The sequence below is a fragment of the Nyctereutes procyonoides genome, unplaced genomic scaffold, assembly GCF_905146905.1.
Source record: "Nyctereutes procyonoides isolate TBG_1078 unplaced genomic scaffold, NYPRO_anot_genome, whole genome shotgun sequence".
NCBI classification, from domain to species: domain Eukaryota; kingdom Metazoa; phylum Chordata; class Mammalia; order Carnivora; family Canidae; genus Nyctereutes; species Nyctereutes procyonoides.
The window spans coordinates 59,000,908-59,022,462 of record NW_026575020.1 but is presented as its reverse complement, the minus strand read 5'-3'; the positions used below and the strand labels follow the sequence as shown (position 1 = coordinate 59,022,462).

The 21,555-nt window shown below is 60.8% G+C and overlaps 2 protein-coding genes across 13 annotated transcripts in view; both read right to left on the bottom strand.

Annotated features, from left to right (window-relative positions):
• Positions 1-438: 438 nt before the first annotated feature.
• ENDOV (endonuclease V) lies at positions 439-16,353 on the bottom strand. Of its 8 annotated transcripts, none has more exons than XM_055331333.1 (9): positions 16,287-16,353; positions 15,500-15,671; positions 10,679-10,813; positions 10,385-10,424; positions 9,455-9,567; positions 8,241-8,309; positions 7,855-7,983; positions 6,123-6,196; positions 439-740 (listed from the first exon to the last, which is right to left on the bottom strand). In XM_055331333.1, exons 1-9 carry the CDS (start codon positions 16,340-16,342, stop codon positions 461-463), a joined length of 1,068 nt encoding a protein of 355 aa, XP_055187308.1. In that variant the 5' UTR covers positions 16,343-16,353; the 3' UTR covers positions 439-460. The 8 variants fall into 8 exon arrangements, with proteins under 8 accessions (XP_055187308.1, XP_055187357.1, XP_055187366.1 ...); XM_055331382.1 differs by lacking the exon at positions 16,287-16,353 and adding an exon at positions 14,495-14,624 and having other exon boundaries at positions 15,500-15,594; XM_055331343.1 differs by lacking the exon at positions 439-740 and adding an exon at positions 4,907-5,610.
• A 2,258-nt stretch (positions 16,354-18,611) lies between these two features.
• Positions 18,612-21,555, bottom strand: part of RNF213 (ring finger protein 213) — a 99,701-nt gene continuing 96,757 nt past the window's right edge. For all 5 annotated transcript variants that reach the window (XM_055319777.1, XM_055319786.1, XM_055319794.1 and 2 more), the window contains one exon: positions 18,612-20,785. In XM_055319777.1, the coding sequence (XP_055175752.1) occupies positions 20,632-20,785 (154 nt within the window). In that variant the 3' untranslated portion in view covers positions 18,612-20,631. The remainder of the gene's footprint in view (positions 20,786-21,555) is intronic.

Here is a 21,555-nt window from a genome sequence, read left to right as displayed (position 1 = left end):
ATCTGCGTCTGTGTACACTGCCCTGCCACCGCCCCTCTGCTGGAACTCCCAGCCTGGCCCACGTCTGACCCCTGCATCCCAATCCCTGAAGCCCAGCCCCTTCTGAGAAGCCCTGGCTGTTTTCCCACTCGTGTCCCCAGGGTGGGCGGGCTCTCAATAGACTGCCAAAACCCTCTACCTCTTTGAGGCATCTCTGATCTGTGCTCAGTGCCTTGGTTGGCCATGGGAAGGGCTGAGGGGCCACGGCACCCCACACTTCTGTGGGTTCTCTACGGGGAGGCCAGCACTGCCCTGATATCAGAGCCGGACAAAGACATCACAAGAAAACTACAGACAAATAACCCTTAGGAATATCGATCTGAAAGTCCTCAACAAAATACCAGCAGATCAAATTCAGCAGCACAGTAAAAGGATTATACATCGTGACCAAGTGCAATTTATTTCAGAAATGCAGAGTGGCTCAAAATATGACAACGTAACCCATGCAGCACGGCACATGACGGAGTGAAGGAAGGCGATCGCTTCGACAGGTGCAGAGAGCAGCGGACAAACCCAAGCCCCGCTCGTGATAAAGACACAGACTAGGAACAGAAGGAAGCTCCTTCAACCTGAAAAGGGCGTCCCTGAAGAGCCCGCGGCCCACGCCATCCTCATGGGGGACTGAGAGGTTCTTCCTAAAATCGGGAGCCAGACAAGGACGCCTGCCCTCGCCACTGGAATCCAATGTCCTACTGGAACTTCTAGCCGGACAATCAGGCAGGGAAAGGGCAGTAAAGACATTTAGATCAGAAAGGGAGAAGTAAAACTATTTCTACTTGCACATAACATGATCTTACACGGAGAGCACCCTGAAGAGTGTGTGTGCACACATGTGCAACACGCACACACACACAATCCGAGCTAACAGACTGTAGCACAGCTGGAGGATGCAAGACAGAATCAGATGTGTTTCTGCACACACTAGCCATGAACAATCCAAAAACGAGATCAATAAAACAATTCCATTTGTAATGGCATCAAAAGGAATACTTAGGGACAAATTTAATCAAATGAAGTGTAGGACTTGTGCACCGAAGGGGCGCCTGGGGGCGCCCGTTCGGTGGGCATCCGACTCTTGATGTCGGCTCAGGTCATGATCTCAGGGTCGTGGGGTCGAGCCCCACATCAGGCTCTGCCCTCAGCATGGAGGATTCTCTCTCTCCCCCTCTCCCCCTCCTCCCCACCGTCTCCCTCCGTCTCAAAACCAAACAAACGAAACCCAGAGACTAGTGCACTGGAAACCACACGGCCACATGGAAAGAAGCTGACGAAGTGAAGGAAAAGGCGCCCGAGCAGAGTGACGTTGGGATTGAGCACCCCCGGGGCGCACCCGGGTCGGTCGGTGCTGCGCCTGTCAAGTCCAGCCGCCTTTCGGCCGAAATGGACAAGCTGGTCCTGAAACTCTTACGGAATTGCCGGGGACCCCGCAGAGCCTATAGAAACATTACCTGAGTGGGCCAGAGATCGAAATGGAAGGGCTGAAGCCACAGCTCTCCCAGGGGGACGTCTCCCTGACCCTGGATTAGGCAGGAGTTTCTTACTTTCCCTCCCTCCCTCCCTCCCTTTTTTTCTTTTTTAGATTTTATTTATTTATTCATGAGAGACACACACAGGCAGAGAGAGGAGCAGGTTCCATGCGGGGAGCCCGACGTGGGACTCGATCCCGGGACCCCGGGCTCACGCCCTGAGCCGGAGGCAGCCGCTCCACCGCTGGGCCCCCGGGTGCCTCTAGGCAGTGATTTCTTAAATATGACGCCAAATGCACAAGCAACAGATACACTGGACTTGATCAAATTAAACAGCTTTCATGAACCCAGAACACTGCCTAGGGAGTGACGAAGCAGCCCCAGAGCAGGAGAGCGCGTGAGTCGCGTCCCTGAGAGGGCAGCTCAGCAAGAGCACAGACCCACTTCAGACAGGGCAAAGGATTGCTGTAAACATTCCTCCCAGAAGGACGACAAATGGCCAAGGATCACTCGAGAAGGTGCTCCACGTCCTCTGTCATTAGGGCAATGCACATCCCCCCCAGGATGGCCAGAATCAGGAGGGTGACAAGAATGTCGGTGACGGAGTGGACACGGGAGCCCCACGGCCTGCTGGCAAGGATGCGGAAGGGCGCAGCTGCCGTGGAACGTGGCGGGAAAACTGCGTGGCTCTTCCCCAAAAGGCAGACCCACGGCTGCCAAAGGGCCCAGAAGCTGCCCTCCCGGGTGGACGCCTGCGAGGACGGAAATCCCAGGTTCATACAAACACTCGTCCACCTGGCGCCCAGAGTTGCCAGGCAGGGGTGGGGGGTGACTGCTAACGGGGACGGGGGCTCCCTCTACAGTGACAGGGCAGCCTGGGAATTGGACAGCAGGTCTGACTGCACAAGAGTCTGTATCTAAAAACCACCAAACTGTCCACTTAAAAAAAAAAAGGCTTAAAATGGCAGCTTTTGTGATGTGACTTCAATTTCACAATGAAAACGACTCAGGTGAGTTGTCCGCAAACTTCTCTCCAGGCTCTGGTCTGGTCTTCCCTGACGGGGAGGAAAGAGGGATGGGGACGCCACGGCGCCAGGGCTCTCAGAAGAGCCCCCTCCCACCCCGTGGGGGGGAGCCAGGGCCAACTGCCCGCACCTGCTGCGACATGGCGCCAAGTCTCCCAGCCCCCAGGAGGCAGGAGAGACGGAAGGCACGGTCTGGGCCTGGGAGGCCTGGTCCTAGGAGCCCGTCCGGCCCTCACTGACCCCGCACTCGGGGGGCCTGGGGTGGTGGGAGAGTCTGGGAAGAGATGAGGACTCCTGCTTCCCGTTTCTTCCTTCTCACTGGAGTTGACAGCACAGCCCCGCAGACAGACGGCCACCAACCCGGCCGCCACAGGCCAGCTCCCCTCGGCAGGACTGGCGGAGCTGGGCTCCACGGCGGCACGGGCGTCTGTAGGGCGCAGCCTCGCCCGGGCCGGTCGGTGAGGGGCAGTGGGGCCAGCCGCCTCCAACTGCACTCCCGACACCCCACGCCTGGTCCTGATGCGCCCCAGGCGGGGAAAGGCCCGGGTGACGTCAGGAGGGCAGCGGGTGCAGAGAGCCCTGCTGCTGGTGGTGGGCAGGAGACCTGGGCAGCGGGCTGGCCGCCTGGCACAGCACCCCACGCTCTGGGCACTGCCAGCCCTCCCTGTCCTGCCTCAGACCCTCCTCCCAGAAAACAGGTGTCCTCCGGGCCTCGCTGGGCCTGGGGACGGTGTGGGGACAGGCGCTGAGCCCGAAGGTGCAGCCCTGCTGGCTCTCAGGACCACGGCTGGCCTTAGCTGCCGCGTGACCCGCCCCTGGAGGGGCCCCGCCGGGGCTGCTTGTGCCCGGGGACCCTGTGCCCCTCACAGCTCACAGAGGCCTACCCGGGACAGACGCTGGGGTGCTGGACTCCCATGTGTTTGTTTACGGGGAACGGGGTCCACTGCTGGGGGAGAGACTACATGTAACCTCACACCTCACCCACCAAACCTGGGGCGCTTACGACCCCAAGAGAAAGCAGGCCCCGAGTGCGAGGTCATACCTCGGAGCTCCGTCAGATGCTGTGTCACACTTTCCCGGGGTACAGCCTTGTGCCTCAGTCCCAAAGCAGGGAGAACGGGGCCACCTTGGCAGAGGTGAGCTGGAAGTCCCACTGTCAGGACGCTGGAGTGCAGGGTCTGAAGTCGGGGGCATAGCACCAGGGCCCGGGGTCCCGCTGAGGAGGACAGCTGGGGCTCCCTGCACACCCCAGCCCCGATGAGTCCCAGGCCCAGGATTGGGAGGAACGGAAGCTAGGCTCAGAAAGGAGAGGAGGTGCCAGGGGGACGCCTGTGGAGGCAGCAGGAGCGGGACAGGAGGATGGAAGCCAGTCTGGTCCTCCCCACGGGCAGGAGTCCCTGGAGGACCCCTGTGGAACATGCTGGGATCTGCTCACCCCACTGGGCTGGAGGAGAGCCCCTGAGCATCTTGGTGGCACCCCACAGCCCCGCCTGCCCTGGGCAGTCCTGCTTCCTACTGAGAGGCCCCAAACAGGGGCCACGACCCTACGTGCCTGCCCCCAGCCACCTGGCCTTCCCTGGTGAGAGCAAGAGGGGTCGGCGGCCAGCACCCTGCCAGCCCGAGCCACAGCCTGCCTCGCTCACTGTCCCCCCGCCCCCCGCTGCTCCCGGGGGTCTGGGTCCCCAGAGAGGAGCTCACTTCCAAAGAGAGGTGCTGGGGCAGGGAGCATGGAGACCCAGGCCGTCCCAACCAGGACCAGCAGCTCTCTGACAAACAGCATGAGTGGCAAGAAATCATACTTCCCAGCGAATGCCAGTGTGGGGAGGGAGCCTGGGGGCTGCGGCTGGGCCTGACCCCCACCCACAGCCTCTCAACAGTGAGACACGCGACCCGGACTGGGTGGGGGGCATGTCGCGTCCCCACAGTGGAGGCGGGGCCTGTGCTGAGAAGGGGGGCGCAGCGAGGGGACGCTGATGGCAGTCCAGCCCAGGGTGGACGTGCCCCACCGGCTTCCCAGACAGGGCTGCCCACCCTCACAGCCCCTGCTCGGAGTGGAGGGCCCGAGCCCCTCCCCTCGGATACCAGCGCGGGTCCTCTGGCACCCAGGCCGCCCCATGTGTCCCTGTGCCCTAGCGAACCAGCAGCAGGAGAGCTGGCAGACGGGCAGGGCAGCTAGGGACCGCACCCCGCCACCCCAGCCGGTGCTCTCCTGGGTCAGGGCGGAGGGGACTCAGTGTGGCCGACCAGTCAGGGGTGGAGACCAGGGGAAGAGCTGGTTTAAAATGAGCCCTGGAAAATAAAAAGCAAAAGCCAAGGAAGCGGTGGTGTGTGCGCCGAGGGGGAGACGGACAGGCGGCCAGGGACGGACACACAGTCTGGCAGTCTTAAGCCCACCTGGGCACTTTTAGAAAAAAACAGAAAACACCAAAAAATCCCCCTGAACACTGAACGCCCCTCTCCTGCTCTTGGGGAAGCAACGTGACACTCCCTCCAGGTCTGACACTCTGCGGCGAGCGGGCGGTCTCCTGCGGGCAGTCTCTGGCCGAGCTCTTGGCCACCTCGTGATGAGACCTCGGAGCAGGACGGGCAGTCCCCGGGCCACCCAAGCTGGGGCTGGCCTTCTGCCACCCCGTGCGTGGTGCGGCCAGCGTGCGCTGGGGCCTGGGTGCTCCACCCGCCATGGGGGCACCGTTCCCCAGTCACAGCTCCGAGCAGGAGCCAGATGTCAGGCAGCTGGGAGTCTCCTGTGACCGCTGCACCCCCTACCGCTGCCGGGCTTTCCAGTGTGTCTTCGGGCCTCAGCTGTGGGCCTCAGGGGGGTTGCCCTCACCTGCGGGCTCTTCCGAACCTTCCTTGGGGCACACCTTTGGCTTCTGTAGCTTCTGGCTCCTTGTAACGACATCGAGGAGGGGCAGCATCAAACACAGAGGCGGCCCGCAGTCCCCCTTGCTCCCGGGGGGGCCTGGAAGCTGCTGCTGATGCGAGAAGGCACAGACCCCGTGTGCGCTCCTGGGGAGAGGCCCCGTGCCTGCGCGAGCTTAGCTGGGCCTAGGACGGCCCGGACTGCGAGGAGAAAGGAGCTGGAGGTAAAGCTGACGGTGACTGCTCTGGGGCTTGCTCGTCAATGCCAGGCCCAGTCCGCATGGAGTGTGGACAGTGAGCCACAGCACCTGTCTCGTGGCAAGCCGTGGCCAGGGTCAGATAACCATCCCCACCAGCCGTGACCATTCGGGCCAGGCTCTCCCACCGGATCCTGCTAGCACACGAACGACTATGTCTGGCACACGGATAAGGAAACCAAGGCCCAGAGAGCGTCACCACCGCAGCAGCCAGGACGAGGCCCGGGGCCACCTGACTCCCATGGCCTCCCCGTGGAGACCACGACCCAGCGCCGCGCAGGCAGTGGACAAGGCCGGTGGGGGCAGCCCTGGCGGGCTTCAGGAATTCCTGCTGGACTGGAGTCTGCTCAGGCGCCACACCTGCTGCCTCGGCTCTGCCAACCCCCCGGGACTCTGCGTCTCCCAATTGGCCCCACGGGTCGGCGGCCCCACCACGATCGCCCCACACCGTGCCGAGTGCCCCCAGAACTCACCTCTCTTGCCCTGGTGTGGGGGGCCTGGGGCTTCCCAGGGTCCTGCGGATGTAGTCTCGAGAGCGGATGTCAGCCTGGGGAGAGGGTGGCTCTGTGAGAGGTGGTGGGCCCGGGACAGCCTGGCGGAAACGCTCTGGTTCCCGGGAGAGCCCACGGAGGTAACACCAGCCATCGCAGCCCAGCCTTTGGGACAAGGACTGGAGCCCCGGGGGTGATACAATGGCAGGTCCCTGAGGCCCTAAGTGGATAGGCTCAGGAGGAGGCCCCGGGTCACCCCCCAGGATCCAGTGGAGCCGCTGGGTTCTCACTGGGTTTGTGGCCTGCGCTTCTGTGGGCTTTGCTTGTGCCCCAGCCCTGATCTCCCAGGGTCCTCCTAGCCCAGCTGGCCTGTCCCTCTGGCTCTGGTCTGCACCAGTGCCCCCTGCCCCCCGGGGAAGTGTCGACGGAAGGTTCTTCCAAGTCACTGGAATGGACAGCATCGAGGCAGACCTGAGGGAGGGGGGCTCAGGCCTGAGCAGAGACCCCCAGGCACCGTCCCAGAGGCCTGGCCTTCCAGGCCCCGGAGAGCCTCAGGGCCCCAGGGCCCCGAGCCAGAGCCAGAGCCACGCGCGGGCTGCTGCTGCCACCTGCAGGCCACCCTGCACACCAGCAGCAGGGGAAGGTCCCGGCCCCCAGAGGCGGTGGCGGCTGTGAGCAGCAGGGGTGGGGATGGGGGTGCATCACCCCCGTGCTGAGCCCTGTGCACCGGCTCTCTCCATGCAGTGGGCCCCGGGGCCCAGCCACGTCAAGCTGACCCAGCACAGGCCGTGGGGACACGGGGGAGGCAGCAGGTACCGGGGCACCGTGGGGCGAGGATTCCAGGCCCTTGGCCCTCTTGACCTACTGCAGCACCAGCAGGAACCTGGGCTCCAGGCCTGGGCGGCACAAACCAGCACCTCGTCTAGACGGGCTCCCCTGGCTCCTCTGAGCCACCCACAGAGCCTCTGCTTGTGACTCACCCCCAGGTCCCTGTGGGGAAGCCTTGCTCATGGGCTTGCGCTACCCCGGCCTGGCTCCGGCCACACTTTCCTGAGTTTCCTGCTGAGATTCATTCCCACCCTAGGGCCTTTGCGAATGCAGGTCCTTGGGCCTGGACCACCTTTGCCCCTCCTCGGACTGGTCTCTTGCTGAGGAGGACTCCTCACAGGTGCTCATTCCATGGCTTCTCTGGGACACATACCCACCCATGACTGCTGATGCCCGGTCCCCACCCAGGCCACCGACGCAGGCCCACGGGCAGCTTGTGCTCACCTCTATCTCCTACAGGCTGAGGTTTTTCTCAGCCGAGCCAACCTGTTCCCCAAAGTTCTGCTCCCACCCACCCCTGCCGCCGATTTAGGTGCTGGGGGCCCGGCACGGCCACCTCCTGTCACTTCCTGAGGACTGTGCCAACACAAGCCTTCCTCAGCACTGCCTGCAGCCCTGCAGGGGGCTCCCTCCCAGGCTGCTGGGCAGGTCAGGCCCTGAAGGGCTAGCCGGGGGCTAGCCGGGGGCTGGCAGGGGTGAGCTGTCACCAGCTGAGGCTCCTGATGACCCCAGGACGGGTGCAGGAGGCTGAAGTGGCATGTAAGAGCACAGTAGACCACGGGGCCCGGGCAGGGCAGGGCCCCAGGATGAACTCTGGTCACCCCCTAGGGCGTCCCACAGGTGCTTGTGCTGAGGGGGGAACAGATGGTGCACGTGGCCCACCCACCTGGCGCACGGGCTCCGGGCTCCGGAACCTGCAGCAGCTTCGGGTCAGGTGTACAGCGGACTCCAGGCTTATCCTGTGGCCCACGGAGACGTACAGGGGCTTGCTGCTGTGGCTGTGGCTCTTCAGGGCCTAGGACAAGGAAGGCAAAATCAGAGCACAGTAGAGACAAGCCCTGGAGGGCTCCAGGACAGATGACACATCGGCAAGTGCAGCCCAGAGGTCCCCTCAGCACGGCTGAGGGTGGTGGCGTGGGGGTTGAAGGCACTGGGCACACCCTGCGTGGGTCGGAGTGGCAGGGGGAGGTGGACAGGGTCTGGTGCACACGAACAGGTGCCTGCATGTTTGTGGGTGCCGCCTCCTTGGGGTGCGGGCCGCTGGCCACTCACCATGCCCAGGACAGTCCCAGAGCCTCCTATCAGAGGAAAGGTGTCTCCTTCAGCCTGTAGAAGTCGTATCTAGAAAGCAGGAAGAGAAAGCATGGAAAAAGTCTTTTTTCGGTGAAGGGCAGGCCTGTGTTTTTGGAGTCGGACGCTAGGCAAGGAGGGGAAGGGCTCAGGTCCGCACATGGTCTGCAGCCGCTGCTTGCAAAGCCACGCAGCCTAATGGCTGTCCTGCGAGTGGACTCGGCGTCCAGGAGGCCATCCCGGCGCCATCTGACCCTGACCAGGCCCTTGGAACCCAGTTCTCCCCTCCTTGTTCTGCGGCTGAGGAATCGCGGGGCCAGGAGAAGGGGTGGCAGGCAGCCCACCCAGGCCACAGTGCTAAGGGTGGAGGTGCCAGGCGGGGACGGAGGCCTGGCGAGCGCCCACCCTGCCTGGCTGGTGGACACACAGGTGCTCCCCTCGGGCCAGGACCACTTCCTGCCGCTTTGTCTCCTGCGAGGAATTGGAGTATGTTTGATTCGACCCAACAAGTCTTTTAGGGGCGAGCATTAGTCCACTGAGTGACTCAGTAGCCTCCTAAGTTTGCTCTGGGCTCCCCGTCAACTCCACCAACAACTCTTCTGTGCAGACACAGCACTGCCTGGAGGAATGAGACAGATGTGATCGTTGTTCTCCGAGCCTGCCACCCAGCGGTAGAGCCGGATGTGTCCCCAGGTCTCTCTGGAGTGGGGTGTCACATTCCCAGTGCCAGCCTTGAGGCCAAACAAGGGAGATGCTGGGAGAAGGTGGGGCAAGGAAGCTCGAGGCAGGCCGGGCAGCAGCGTCCTGCAGGCCCCGCGCTGGGGGCGGGGAAAAGCACAGAGGGCCACGCGGGCTCCCAGATGCCCTGTGCCCAGTAACTGGAGGCCCTTCCCCTACAGAAGGTGCCACAGCAGCACAAAGGCGGTGGCAATGGGGAGGCGAGCACGTGCCCAGGAGGCTGGGGGAGCTCGGCGGCTACTCCTCCACGCTGGCAGTCTGCGGTCGTGCCCCACGACCCACGGGGGACACAGGGCACGCACAGAGAGGTAGGGAGCCAGGATGGTGAGGAGCGCGCCAGCAGGCCAGGGCTGGACCAGAGGCGTGTACGGGGCAGGTCACTGGGGCCGTCCGAGCTGCATGCCCTCCAGGCCCTGTGCTTGCCCTCCCCACGGGCAAGCCGTCGCCCCATCCCTCACCTTCTCCTTGTGCTGGGCGTTGTTCTCCAGCCCGTCCACCTGCAGGAGTTTCTTGGCCACCCCAATGCAGGGCAAGTCCGTGAGGACGCCAAGGTGGCAGGCCACCCCGAAGCCTACAGGGGCAGAGGGTGAGGCTGGGCTGGAGGGGCAGCGAGCCTAGCAGGCTAGAGACTGTGGAGACGGAGGGCAAATCAGAACCCGCCGAGTCTCCCCAGGTAAACAGAGGCCTGTGGGCAGACTGAGGATTGGGACAGGACTGGGAGAGCCAGCTCGACAGGGGACGCGGTCCCCTGCCCCAACCTCAACGGTTATCGGGCTGGGGTGGAGGACGCTCCTTCCTCCTGGCGAGGTCAGGAGCCCGATTAGCTCATGATACTTCACCCCAGTTCTCCTCCCACTTTCTGGCACTTTCTATCCTCCTGTTTCTTTGGCAGCTGCCATCAGGCCTCTGCGTCACCCTCCTGAAACACACTTGGGGCTCCTGCCAGGCAGTGCGCATGTGGGCACCCAGGGGTCCCGGGGCCAGCCTGCCCAGCTCCCCCTTCGGCCCCACACCCAGGCCCGTGACGGAGGGTGAGAGCTCCCCTCTCCCTCGGTCACTCTCCGGAGTCGGCGTCCCAGTGCCCAGCTGGGTGCAAGCTTCTCGGTGTCAGCGGGGAACGGTTTCGGTATTAGGCATGTCACCACTCAGTGGGCAGCCCGTCGGACAGGCCAGCGAGGCAGTGGTCAGGGTGCTGGCTGGGCAGGCAGGAAGGAGGCGGGCTGACAGGAAGCGGGACTCTGCTGGCCGGGAGCCCGACAACGAAGTCAAGCCAGAAAGCGCGGCCGGGGCCCGGCTGGCAGCAGAGGGGCCTGGGCGGGTGCGCACAGTCTGGGAGGATGGGTCAGAACTGGCCCCTCCTGGGCCCTGTCTTTTGGGAGCAGGATTACCTCGGTGGTGGAGAACCCCATTTCCATCCACAAAGAGGACCTGGAAGAGCCACAGGGGAAAGTCAGTCAGCCGAACGGCCCTCGCCCATCAGGCCAGGGAATCCTGCAGCAAACAGTCTGGGATCGCCACTCCAGGGACAGGCGGCTTTTGAGAAATTCTGATCCCTCCCCTCCAGGTCAAAGTACATCTTCCCAGCGAGGTCAGAGGTCTCCCCGTGCAGTGGGGGATGCAGCCCGTGGAGGCCGTCCCTCCTGGGCGGAACCGAGGGCCCTTCTTGCAGTCGGGGTACCTGCCTGGGGCACCATGTGGGGCTCCTTCTCCCGCAGCCGCTGCACCGCATCCACCAGGAAGGGCACCTCTCGGAAGGCCAGGAAGCCCGACATGTAGGGAGCCGTCAGGTTAACCATGCTGCAGTCCTCATACACCACCTGTCGCCGGGCATCCAGGTCACGGGTGGGCGCAGCCTCGGCCCTTTGTCCCTCAGGCCTGCTGCTGTGGCCATCCCCCTCCCCAGCCCCCGGGCCCACCACCTCCAGCCTCGCCTATCTGGGGGGGGAGAGTGCCTGGTGGCAAGGTGATCCACCAGGGATGCAGCCTGCAGCCTCCCGAGGTGCTCGCACACCCGCTGCACTAGGCCCTCCTCCTGGGGCGCCCTCTGTCCACTGCGTACCTGCCTATCGGGGGGCTCAGGGAAGACAAAGGGCAAGAGGCACGTGTGTGCCACCAGAGCAAGGGCTTGGATGTCACTGTTGCCCATGAGCGGGGACTCGGGGGAGAATCCAGAAAAGGACAAGCGGCTTTCAGAGCTAGACAGTGTGAAAGAGAAAGGGTCCTGAGGGACAGGTGAGTGTCAAAGCGGCAGTGAGGCCGCCGGAGCCAGCCGGGCACCCAAACCACCACCTGAAGCTCCCTTGTCGCGGGCCGAGCGTGGGGGCGGGGGCTGGGGCAGCCTGGGCGCCACGCAGGACCCCTGAACGTGCAGGGCCTTGGCCGACTGCGGCCCAGGGAGAGGAGCCCAGCAGCTGGCGGCGGTGCCCACGGCAGGGTGACCCCACGGGGACGCACTCTGGTGTGGCCTCTCCCATCGTCGCGGCTGCTCACGTCTGACCTGCCCACAGAGGTTCCAGAAACCCGAGGTGCCAGAGCCCGGCAGACACCCGGTCCGGGGTGCACAGAGCTGCGTGGCCTCCCCGCGGGGCACGGGACAGCCAGGGCACGGCAGCTGCGGGTCCAGGCCGGGCGAGGACAGGCGGGGACCACGGCAGGCAAGGACGGCACCGACGGGGGCGCCACCCGGGCCGGCCTCCACATGCCCGTGTGATTTTGGACGGCGGCGGCCCACGCTCACGGCTCCACAAACACATGCTGCCCACGGGCAGCGTGGCGGGGTAGACGGCCCATCCTAAACGTGGGGGGGGGGGAGCGCGGGCAAACCCCAAACACCAGGGACGGACACAAACAAAAACACGGTCAGACGGATGGCCAGAGCGCGTGACTGAAGGGGAAACCAGGGCGGCGGGGCCGAGCACGTGGAGAGCGCGTAGGAGCCTCCATCCGAGCAACGTTCCAGAGAAAAGGAAAGGTGACTCCACATGGTCAGAGCCAGCCGTGAGCTTGGGAGAAAGGGCCCTGGGCCCTCGACCGTCAGCTCAGGGTGAGTGAGAGAAGAGGAAAGGAAGCGGGTGCCACGCTGGGCACCCCCTGCCCCGAGCCTACGTGACCCCAGGGCACCAGGGGACATGCACTGCCCCCCCCCGACCTTACTCCCCAGAGAGCAGGACCAGCTCGAGGCGACTGGGGAGACGGGACACGGACAGGGTTCTGGAGGTGCTGTGGGCCCCAAGGTCTGCTGTTATGTAGGTCCCTCAGGACAGGCCGTCAGCACCTGGGGAGACACCTGCGGATCCCTCAGCGTGCACACACATGCACAAAACACGACATCCAACGACAACAGCTGGACCTAAGCGGAGTACATGGTGTTCAACGGGTCATTCTTCCAATGTATCCACGTTTACACATCTTGAAGTTAAACATCGGGGAAAAGTGAAAAACCTCAATTGCATAATGGGTGTGTGGGCACGATCCGGATGGTCAGTAATCTCTGAGAAGATCTGCAGGTCTCACCCTAAGTCAGTGATATGGCCCCGAAATACCCCGTCTCTTCGGTGCACTGCGGCCCACCGAACTCAGGTGCGGCTCAGTTCAATGCCGGCGCCTGATGCAAAGACGGACCTGCTGACTGCGGGCACGCCAGAGGCCCAGCAGCACACGGGCGAGCCTCTGAGGACACAGCGGACCACACGGACGAAGCACAGAGTGGTGTCCAGATGATGGAAGGGTGGATGTTCAGGAAGGCGGGTCTGCACTCTGCTGCGCGAGGCACAATCGACGGGCAGGTCACAAACATTTCAGCTTCCCGCGGAGGACACACTAACCAGGTGTCCGACCATGGGATGCGCTGTTGTGAGGCCCCCATTCATCAGGGGTGCTGAGGACGGGATTCCTGGCCGCACAGAAGGCGCACGAGGGCCTCCCACCCCGGCTCTACTCTGTGATCACAGGGACGCTTGCTGAAAAGATTTCCAGGTTGTACGCTTGGAGATTTTTTTTTTTTTTAAAGGAAATGAGTTGGGGCTCTGGAATCTATATGTATATATTCTAAACTTTATTGAGGTACAATTTACTGCTATAGAGTTCACTTGACGTGTATAGTTCAAAGTTTTTATTTACGGAGCTGTACATCTGATGCCCCACAGCACCAATAAACCTTGCTTCCGCTAGCAGTCACACCCCATCCACCCCTCTCCCTAGCCCTCAGCAACCAGGCATTTACTTTCTGTCTCTGGATCTGCCTATGGGGTTTGCATCTCTAACACAACTCAGGAGACTGATGGGGGCAGACCCGTGATCAGGCTTTTAGGAGCCTCTGCACCACACTCCGTCCAAGCTCCTTGCCCAGTCTAAGCTCCCACAGCACAGGACGACGAACGCTGACCCCATCCCAGGGGCAGGCACTCTGCTCTGTGCCGGGGTCACAAGAGGAATACAGGATCACCCCACCCTTGAGAACCCAGTCAGTGCGGTAACTGTCAATACAACGGAAGAAGCACCGCATGAGACGGAGACCACGGACAGGGATGAGAGGTGGCTAACCCTGCAGCCAGGACAATAGACGCGGGAGTACGTGAACTGTCTTGAGAAGGGAGGAGGTGTCCTAAGAACAGCTAACATCTATCTTTTGAGGACTTACAATGTGCCGACTAACTGCTTTCCATGGGTGATGCCATTCATCCCTCACAGTGGAGCTATCAACAGTGCCACCATCCTCGAGTCAGAAGAGGAAGTGGAAGGCCTGGGAGTGGGGGTGAAGTGGGAGGGGCAGACGGGAGGTAGGGACGCAGGCAGTCTGGCCCCCGAGGCTGTGGCTTATCCCTGAGGCCATCGTACACACTGGGCAGGGACTCTGGATCCACTAAGACCCTATATCCAGCCCTTAGCACGCAGCGGGCGCTCAGTATGTTTTTGCTGAGTTTGACTAATGGGGTCTTCCAAGTAAAGTGGAGAGACACAAGCAGGAACACGCTGCCTTTGGGAGCAAACAGAGGACAGGGAGGGTGAAACTCTGAGCAGCAGAGCAAAGGTTTCCTCGTCAACTTCTTTAGCCCAGGCTTCCCGAACTGTGGTCCCCCAACGAATCCCAGGCATACTGCTGACTGGTCTGCGTGTCTGAGTGCCTTCTCTACGGCAGGCGTTGAGCTAGGTGCCCAAGGCTACAGCTGGTGGACATGGCAATATGGTTGCTATCACCGTGGAGCTCACATTCTGGGAGGGGAGACACACCCACCAATTCCATCCAGTGCAATAAAGAGGAAAGAGAGGGTACTGGGTAACTCCTGGTCTTGCGGGGTGAGGGGGGGCGCTCACTGGGGGACCTGAGAAGTGAGCAAGGGTTAGCCAGGAGTAGAAACATCAGTGCAAAGGTCAGGCAGGCAGATACAGCATGGCACGTTTGAGGAATCTGAAGAAGTACTCTGGGGTGGGGAATGGGGGTTGGTGAGTCACACCCACAGCTTTACACTCAGTAGGGTCAGATCCCAAAGGGTCCTTACCCTTATTAGCAAGTTCAGCCCCACAGAACGGGCACTGAAATGTTTCAAATGAACTAGGTGGTGACGTGGTCACATTTACTTTCTAGAATCACTTGCAGGCAGCATGGAGAAGGCACCACAGAGGGCGATCCTGAAGGCAGGAAACCCAGTGAAAACTCCACTCGTCCCCTGCAGGACGGGTGACAGGGGCGTAGCCAGGGAAGTGGTGGCGAGGATGCAGACAGGGGGCCAGATTCCTGCAATATTTAGGAGGCGCATAAACGGGGCTAGTGTGGGACAGAGCGGGACTCCGTGTGTGAACGCATCTCTGGGGATACAGAGGTTTCCAGGCCGGGCAGTTCGGGACGTGTCGCTGTGGGGTCACTGACGTGGGAAGGCCCAAGAGGATAATTAGCCTGAAGTAAAGACGTGAGTCAGGGATCCCTGGTGGCTCAGCGGTTTAGCGCCTGCCTTTGGCCCAGGGTGAGATCCTGGAGCTCCAGGATCGAGTCCGCATGGGGCTCCCAGTGCATGGAGCCTGCTTCTCCCTCTGCCTGTGTCTCTGCCTCTCTCTCTTTCTCTCTGTCATGAATAGATTTAAAAGAATCTTTAAAAAAAAAAATAAATAAAAATAGGGATCCCTGGGTGGCGCAGCGGTTTGGCGCCTGCCTTTGGCCCAGGGCGCAATCCTGGAGACCCGGGATCGAATCCCACGTCGGGCTCCCGGTGCATGGAGCCTGCTTCTCCCTCTGCCTGTGCCTCTGCCTCTCTCTCTCTCTCTCTCTCTGTGACTATCATAAGTAAATAAAAAATAAAAAAATAAATAAAAAAAAAAACAAATAAAAATAAAGACGTGAGTCAATTCAGATTCTAATTCACGGAATCTCTTTTAGTTTCTACTGCCCCCCTTTTTTCTTCAAAGGCTTCCCAACCTAATAAGGAAATCCTACAAAAGGAGAAGCAGAGTTCTATGTGGGCGCTGGTCCCCCAGCCCGCGCCAGGGAAGGGTGGCCCCCGCGGGGTTACCTCGAGCTCAGGGTAGCTGAGCACCACCAGGGAGGCACAGGCGCTGGCACTGTCGCCCTTCACAAAGGACAGGTCCACGCCCCCGACCCTCTGCAGGCCTGAGAACGCGGGGTCCCGCTGCCACGCCTCCGTGTCCTGCTCCACGAGGAGGGCCTTCAGCTGAGCTTGCTCCCTGAGGGCAGACACATGTCCAGTGGCCTCCTGGCCCCGAGCGGTCCGCAGGGCTTGCGGATCTTTCCTAGGGCACTCCCGGTCTCCGGGGACGCCCCTGCGCGGCCTCACCCCTACCTTCCAGGGGGACGCCCCTCCGTGGCCTCACTCCTACCTTCTCAGGGAGCCGGGCCTCGGGGACGCCCCTGCGCGGCCTCACCCCTACCTTCGGGGGGGGGGGGACACGCCCCTCTGCGGCCTCACCCCTACCCTCCCAGGGACGCCCCTCCGTGGCCTCACTCCTACCTTCTCAGGGAGCCGGGCCTCGGGGACGCCCCTGCGCGGCCTCACCCCTCCCTTCCCGGGGACGCCCCCACCCCCCGCGGCCTCACCCCTCCCTTCCCGGGGACGCCCCTGCGCAGCCTCACCCCTCCCATCCCGGGGACGCCCCTGCGCGGCCTCACCCCTACCTTCCCCAACCCCCGCCCAGACCCGGCGCCGGAAGCGAGCGCCGCCGACCCTGCAGACTACAACTCCCGAAGGCCCTTTCTTCTGCGCGCCGGAAGCGGGTCGGGCCCCCCGCAGCCCCAAAGCCGCTCCAGCCCCCAGCAACTTGGCAGTCAGCCCGCCCCATTACCGTTTCCAGAGCGACAAGATCTCCTCCGGCGGCTTCTCCGCGGCCTCCCGCGCCATGGCGCGGCCCCAAGGGCTCCTTCCGGTTGCGTCGCTTCCATCGGGCGTCACTTCCGGCGGCCCACGCGCAGGCGCCTGGCGGTCTTCGCGGCCTTGGCGCGGCTGGTGGGGGCGCGGGGTCGGCGAGGCTTCGGGACGCCGCCGGCTGCCGGCGGGAGGCTCGCTGGGCCCCGCTGCCCCCCAGCCTCGCCCCTGCAGCAGGGCCGCGCGGGGGGAGCCCGCCCGCGGGGGGGCCGAGCGCTCCCGGGCTCACGTGGGTAGAGCCCTCGCGGGGACGGTCGAGGAGCTGGGAGCCCTCGCGGCCTGGGGCAGGCCCCGCCCCCCCCAGCGCGGTGTGCAGTGCACAACGCGGGCAACGGGACTGACCTTCCCTCCCGCCATTCTCTCTCCGGGTGTCGCCTGGCCCACGGCACAGTGACTTTAGGTCCGGGGACCTCGGTGACCTCGGGTGACCTCGGTGACCTGAGAGCAGGACGGAGCCCCCGCGGGCCCAGACTCCGGGGTCGTGGGAACATGGACTGGAGCCCTAAGCTCCTCCGCTGAGTGAATACTTGGGCCCTGCCGCCTGTGTCAGGGCCTGTGCTGGACGCGGGGGTTGCAGCCTCCTGGGGCGCAGCTGCCCGAGGTGGACGCCCTGGGGAGGCCTCTGGGGCATGGCTACGGGGAGCCGGGCCAAGGGTGCAGCCGTGTCAGGGTCCTGGGGTAGGCAAGGCCGCCGCACCGAAGGCGACCAGTGAGGCATTTGGCCCACGGTTAATATGCTGGGGCGATTCAGAGAAGGGCAGGGGCAAGAACGGTGGCCCGGGCGCTGGCATTCGGGGGACCCGGGACCGCTGGGCACACTCGGGATCAGGCTGGCCTTGGGGCAGGGCGCAGGCTGGGAGGCGGGCTGGGGAGGCCGGAGAGCCCTCCCTCCCTTCCCTCCCTTCGACCTAGATGGCTCCCACCTCACAAGGAAGCGGGGTCCTGCTGTCCCCAGGACCCTGACACCCTGAGCTCAGCATTTGCCCTTTTCTGGTTTTGCTGCTTTTCCACTGTCAACGGGGACTCGCGATGCTGGCGCCCGAGCTTCATTTAGTGACCGACCGAGATGGGCCTGGACAGTGCTGCCTGAATCCGGGAACCCCCGGCGTGTCCCACGCTGGCTCCGTTAACAGATGAGGAAATCCCGCAGCCCCGGGACACGAGGCACAGCGTTCACACACACACACACACCCACACACACACACACACACCAAGGTCTTACACAGGAGACAGTGATCGGCGGTGGAGACTTACGGGGGAGTCACACCCGCCTAGCGACTGTTTCTGCCTGGGCCGAAAGCAGAAGGAGCTGGAACCGTCCAGGCGGGTGGACACGATTGGGAGATGGGAACGAGGAGGAGGAGGAGGAGGGAAAGGGGGCAGGGGACCCTGGGGTGGGCTGGAAACATCCTGCGGGAAGAAGAGCCGTGTGACCTCAGGGGCAAGCCCTCTGGAAGCCCACAGGTCCTCCGCCGGGCGAGCCTTTCTGTTCAGAAGAGAACATGCAGTTTCCTCCCTAAAGTGGTATTTCAGCGCTCCAGCTGGGAGCTTACTGCGTATCCCTTGCCTATATCTTTGTAAATATTTTATTTATTAATGAGAGAGGCAGAGGGAGAAGCAGGCTGCCTGCAGGGAGCCCGATGCAGGACTCGATCCCAGGACCCCGGGGTCACGCCCTGAGCCCAAGGCAGACGCTCAACCGCTGAGCGACCCCGCTGAGCAACCCGGGTGTCTCTCCCTTGCGCGTCTTTATTTCCTTTTACCGAGGCGGAACCGTGGTTCCCACCCCGGTCAGCACGTGTCAGCGGGCGCGCTGCTGTCTTCCAGAAAACGTCTTAGGCAGGGAGTGCGGGTTTACTCTGAGGCCGAGGCCAACGTGTTTGCCCCAGAGCCTGGCACCTGGGGACCGGGGGCCAACAGTGGACCCCGAGCTCTGCTGCTCTTGTGTCCCGACAAACATTTACCGCCCACCTTCTGCACCATAGTACGTTTAAAAAAAATTTTTTTTTAAAAAGCCACTGAGATGTTTTGTTTTTTTTTTTTTTTGAAATTTTTTTTTATTTTTTTATTTATTTACGATAGTCATACAGAGAGAGAGAGAGGCAGAGACACAGGCAGAGGGAGAAGCAGGCTCCATGCACCGGGAGCCCGACGTGGGATTCGATCCCGGGATTCCAGGATCGCGCCCTGGGCCAAAGGCAGTCGCCAAACCGCTGCGCCACCCAGGGATCCCCCTTTTTTTTTTTTTAATTTTTATTTATTTATGATAGTCACAGAGAGAGAGAGGCAGAGACACAGGCAGAGGGAGAAGCAGGCTCCATGCCGGGAGCCCGACGTGGGATTCGATCCCGGGTCTCCAGGATCGCGCCCCGGGCCAAAGGCAGGCGCCAAACCGCTGCGCCACCCAGGGATCCCCACTGAGATGTTTTTATTTGAATCTTTTCAGATAAAGTTTTCCAAATATACAACATGCTTTACTAATTTCTCAAGCAAAGGATACTTACCACAGTTTAATTTGTTTTGGAGTTCAAGATTATCATATTAGATGTTCATTATTTTTTTTATCCACAATAACCTAATTTGACAATTCTTTTATTATTATTATTTTAATTTTTTTTATTTAAATTCAATTTGCCAACGTATAGTAAATCCCCTGTATTCATCCCATCAAATGCAGAGTGCATTTTGTTTTTGGAACCTTCCACTCTTATGGATGCGTCTACTCATTCATTTTCACAAAAAAAAAAAAAAAAAAAAAAACCCTCCCAAAACCTTCATTCCCCAAAGCTGAGTTGATGTCTACTTGCCATAAATAGAAGCTCTGCCCTCAAAGAGGAGGATTGTTTTAGCAGCAAAACTCAAGTTTATTGAAAACAAGTATGACAAGTATAATAAAATTTACATTTGCCTGTGCTACGCCAGTCTGTTTTTGTACAAATGAGATAATGCTAGATAAGACAGTTAAGGCTTTGAAAGCATAGAATACAAAACAAAATAGTTAAAAACCCTTTCATAAAAGTAGGGGGGAAATTCCCAGACAAAAAAAAAAAAAAAGCTTCATAGCACAAGATTGTCACCGGACTCCCCCCGGTAAGGTGTGGCACGGTGAGGACGCAGAGCAGCACCTGATGGCCACACCAGCTCCGTCCCAACTTGGAGGTATCAAAGGAATTCCAAGTGCAAGTCGAGGACCTGAAGAAGTCCCCACACCCCCTTGGTCCACAAAATGGGCAACCCCGGTGGAAGGTGGGGGGGGTACCTGTGCATAGTCTAGAATCCGAGCAATCCTAGTTTACTCGGTGCAAATGGATGTTGTATCAGGTTAATCTCTGAGGGGTCTGGATTCCCGTGCATCCCCTTCATCAGGACCCGAGGAGCGTGGGGGGCAGTTTCTTCGGCCTGAGGTTTCTTCCACTGTGGCTGCAGAGTCCCAGCGGTCCTGGCGGCATTTTCCGCTCCTGCAGCTCTCACGCCGAGGACCCGGTTTCAAGTTGATGGAGCCATTAACTCCTTCAGAATGTAAACTGAAGACATTTGCCTGTGACTTGTCAACAGCAGTCGTCCCAGTGCCGATGGGTGCTGAGCCACGTGGGAGCAGGAGACCGTCCGGAGGCCACAAGTATCCGAGGACATTGTGCAAAAGAGACCCAACTCTCACAGTAAGAAAGGCACAGGATCAGAGCTGGTTGGCTAGTCTTTTCCTTTTTCAGAAACTTAGCGGGTTCTGTGTTCTGAGTCTGTTTTTATGCCGTGGCTGAGATTCAAAGGAAGGACCGGAGAGTCCCACGTCAGGGACACTGAGACCACGTCAAGACCACGCGTATATTTAGCAGGAGGCTGGACCGTCCAGAAGTTCCCATGAGGATGCCGGAAGCATGCCTTTTTTCCAAGTTTAACTGATAAACTCTCATTTGGAATTTAAAATCTCTAGAGTCAGAAGCAAATCTGGCCGCCACTCCAGGCTCTTCATTGTGCAAACGAGGAATGGAAAGAAGAAGCAAGCGGGACTCTCCCCATGCGTGTAGGGTGTGTTAGCGAGAGAACGGAAGCAAACCAAGAACGCTGCTTCCCTGCCCTGGGTGGGCCTGCGGGGCCCCCAGGCCTCCCCTCCCGGCAGCACCCCCAGCCCCGCGAGGGAGGTGAGGGAGGCCAGGACCGCGCATCTGTTCCTGGAGTGGCGTGGCGCAGGGCACAGCGCGCAGGGCACAGCAGGCCGGGGCGGAGGACGGAGGAGCCCATGTCCCTGGTTGCCAGCAGGGCGGGCTCTACATCGCCTGCCGAGCCCGCTTCAGCCCGACAGCCAGGCTCCAGGCGGGGACACAGTTGCTCAGCAGGATCTCCTCTGGGAACTGGTACTCTAGCTCAGGAGGAATTTCACCGTCTTTGGTTTCCATGTAACTTACTAGGGTGTCTCTCAGGCTGAAAAGCCAAGGAAAGAGCCAGAAGGTTAGGCGCTGTCCCTTGGAAGGCCAGGGCAGCCTTAGCGCTCGTCCCTGGGTCCAACTAACGACTGAATGCCTGAGCAGGGCCTAGGGCCAGGGCTTGGGGGCTCCAGGACACACCTGCTGCTCCCCACGCCACGCCACACAAACACCCCGGAATGGAGCTGACCCTGGTGGCTGCCGGGTCCCGTCCCCTTAGGCGCTCCGTGAATGGGACCCGGCTTATGAGCACGCAGCTTCGCCATTCGAAAAAAGCTTGTATTCCATTTCATATTTTCGGTTAGCAAGATGCTAAATTCTCTAGGCAAGGGATCTTTGTCCTCTACACTAAAAGTCCAGGAGAGTAAAGACTCGTTGAATATGTTCAAAGAATACAAATGTGTGCATATGTGTGCCAGACAGCGTGATGGAAGAAACCGCAAATACGAAGCGTGCTGGCGAGGAGCACTGGGATTGGACCATCCATGTAGGAAAACAGGAGTGGTAAGTCCCTACCTCACACCACACATAAAAAATAAACCGGTCAGCAGAGCCCGTGTACAACACGAAACCATAACTGTACAAGACAAAGTATGGCAGGCTACTTCGCACCCGGGGGGTGAGGACGACCCTGGTGGGTGCATTTTCCTAGTCCTTATACAAAGAAGCTACCAGGTCTGGCTTCCTTGAAATTCAAGACTGAGGGAGAGCATTTGTAACATAACAAATACGAGGTCAATCTTAAATCTTTTAAGAGGATGAGAAAGG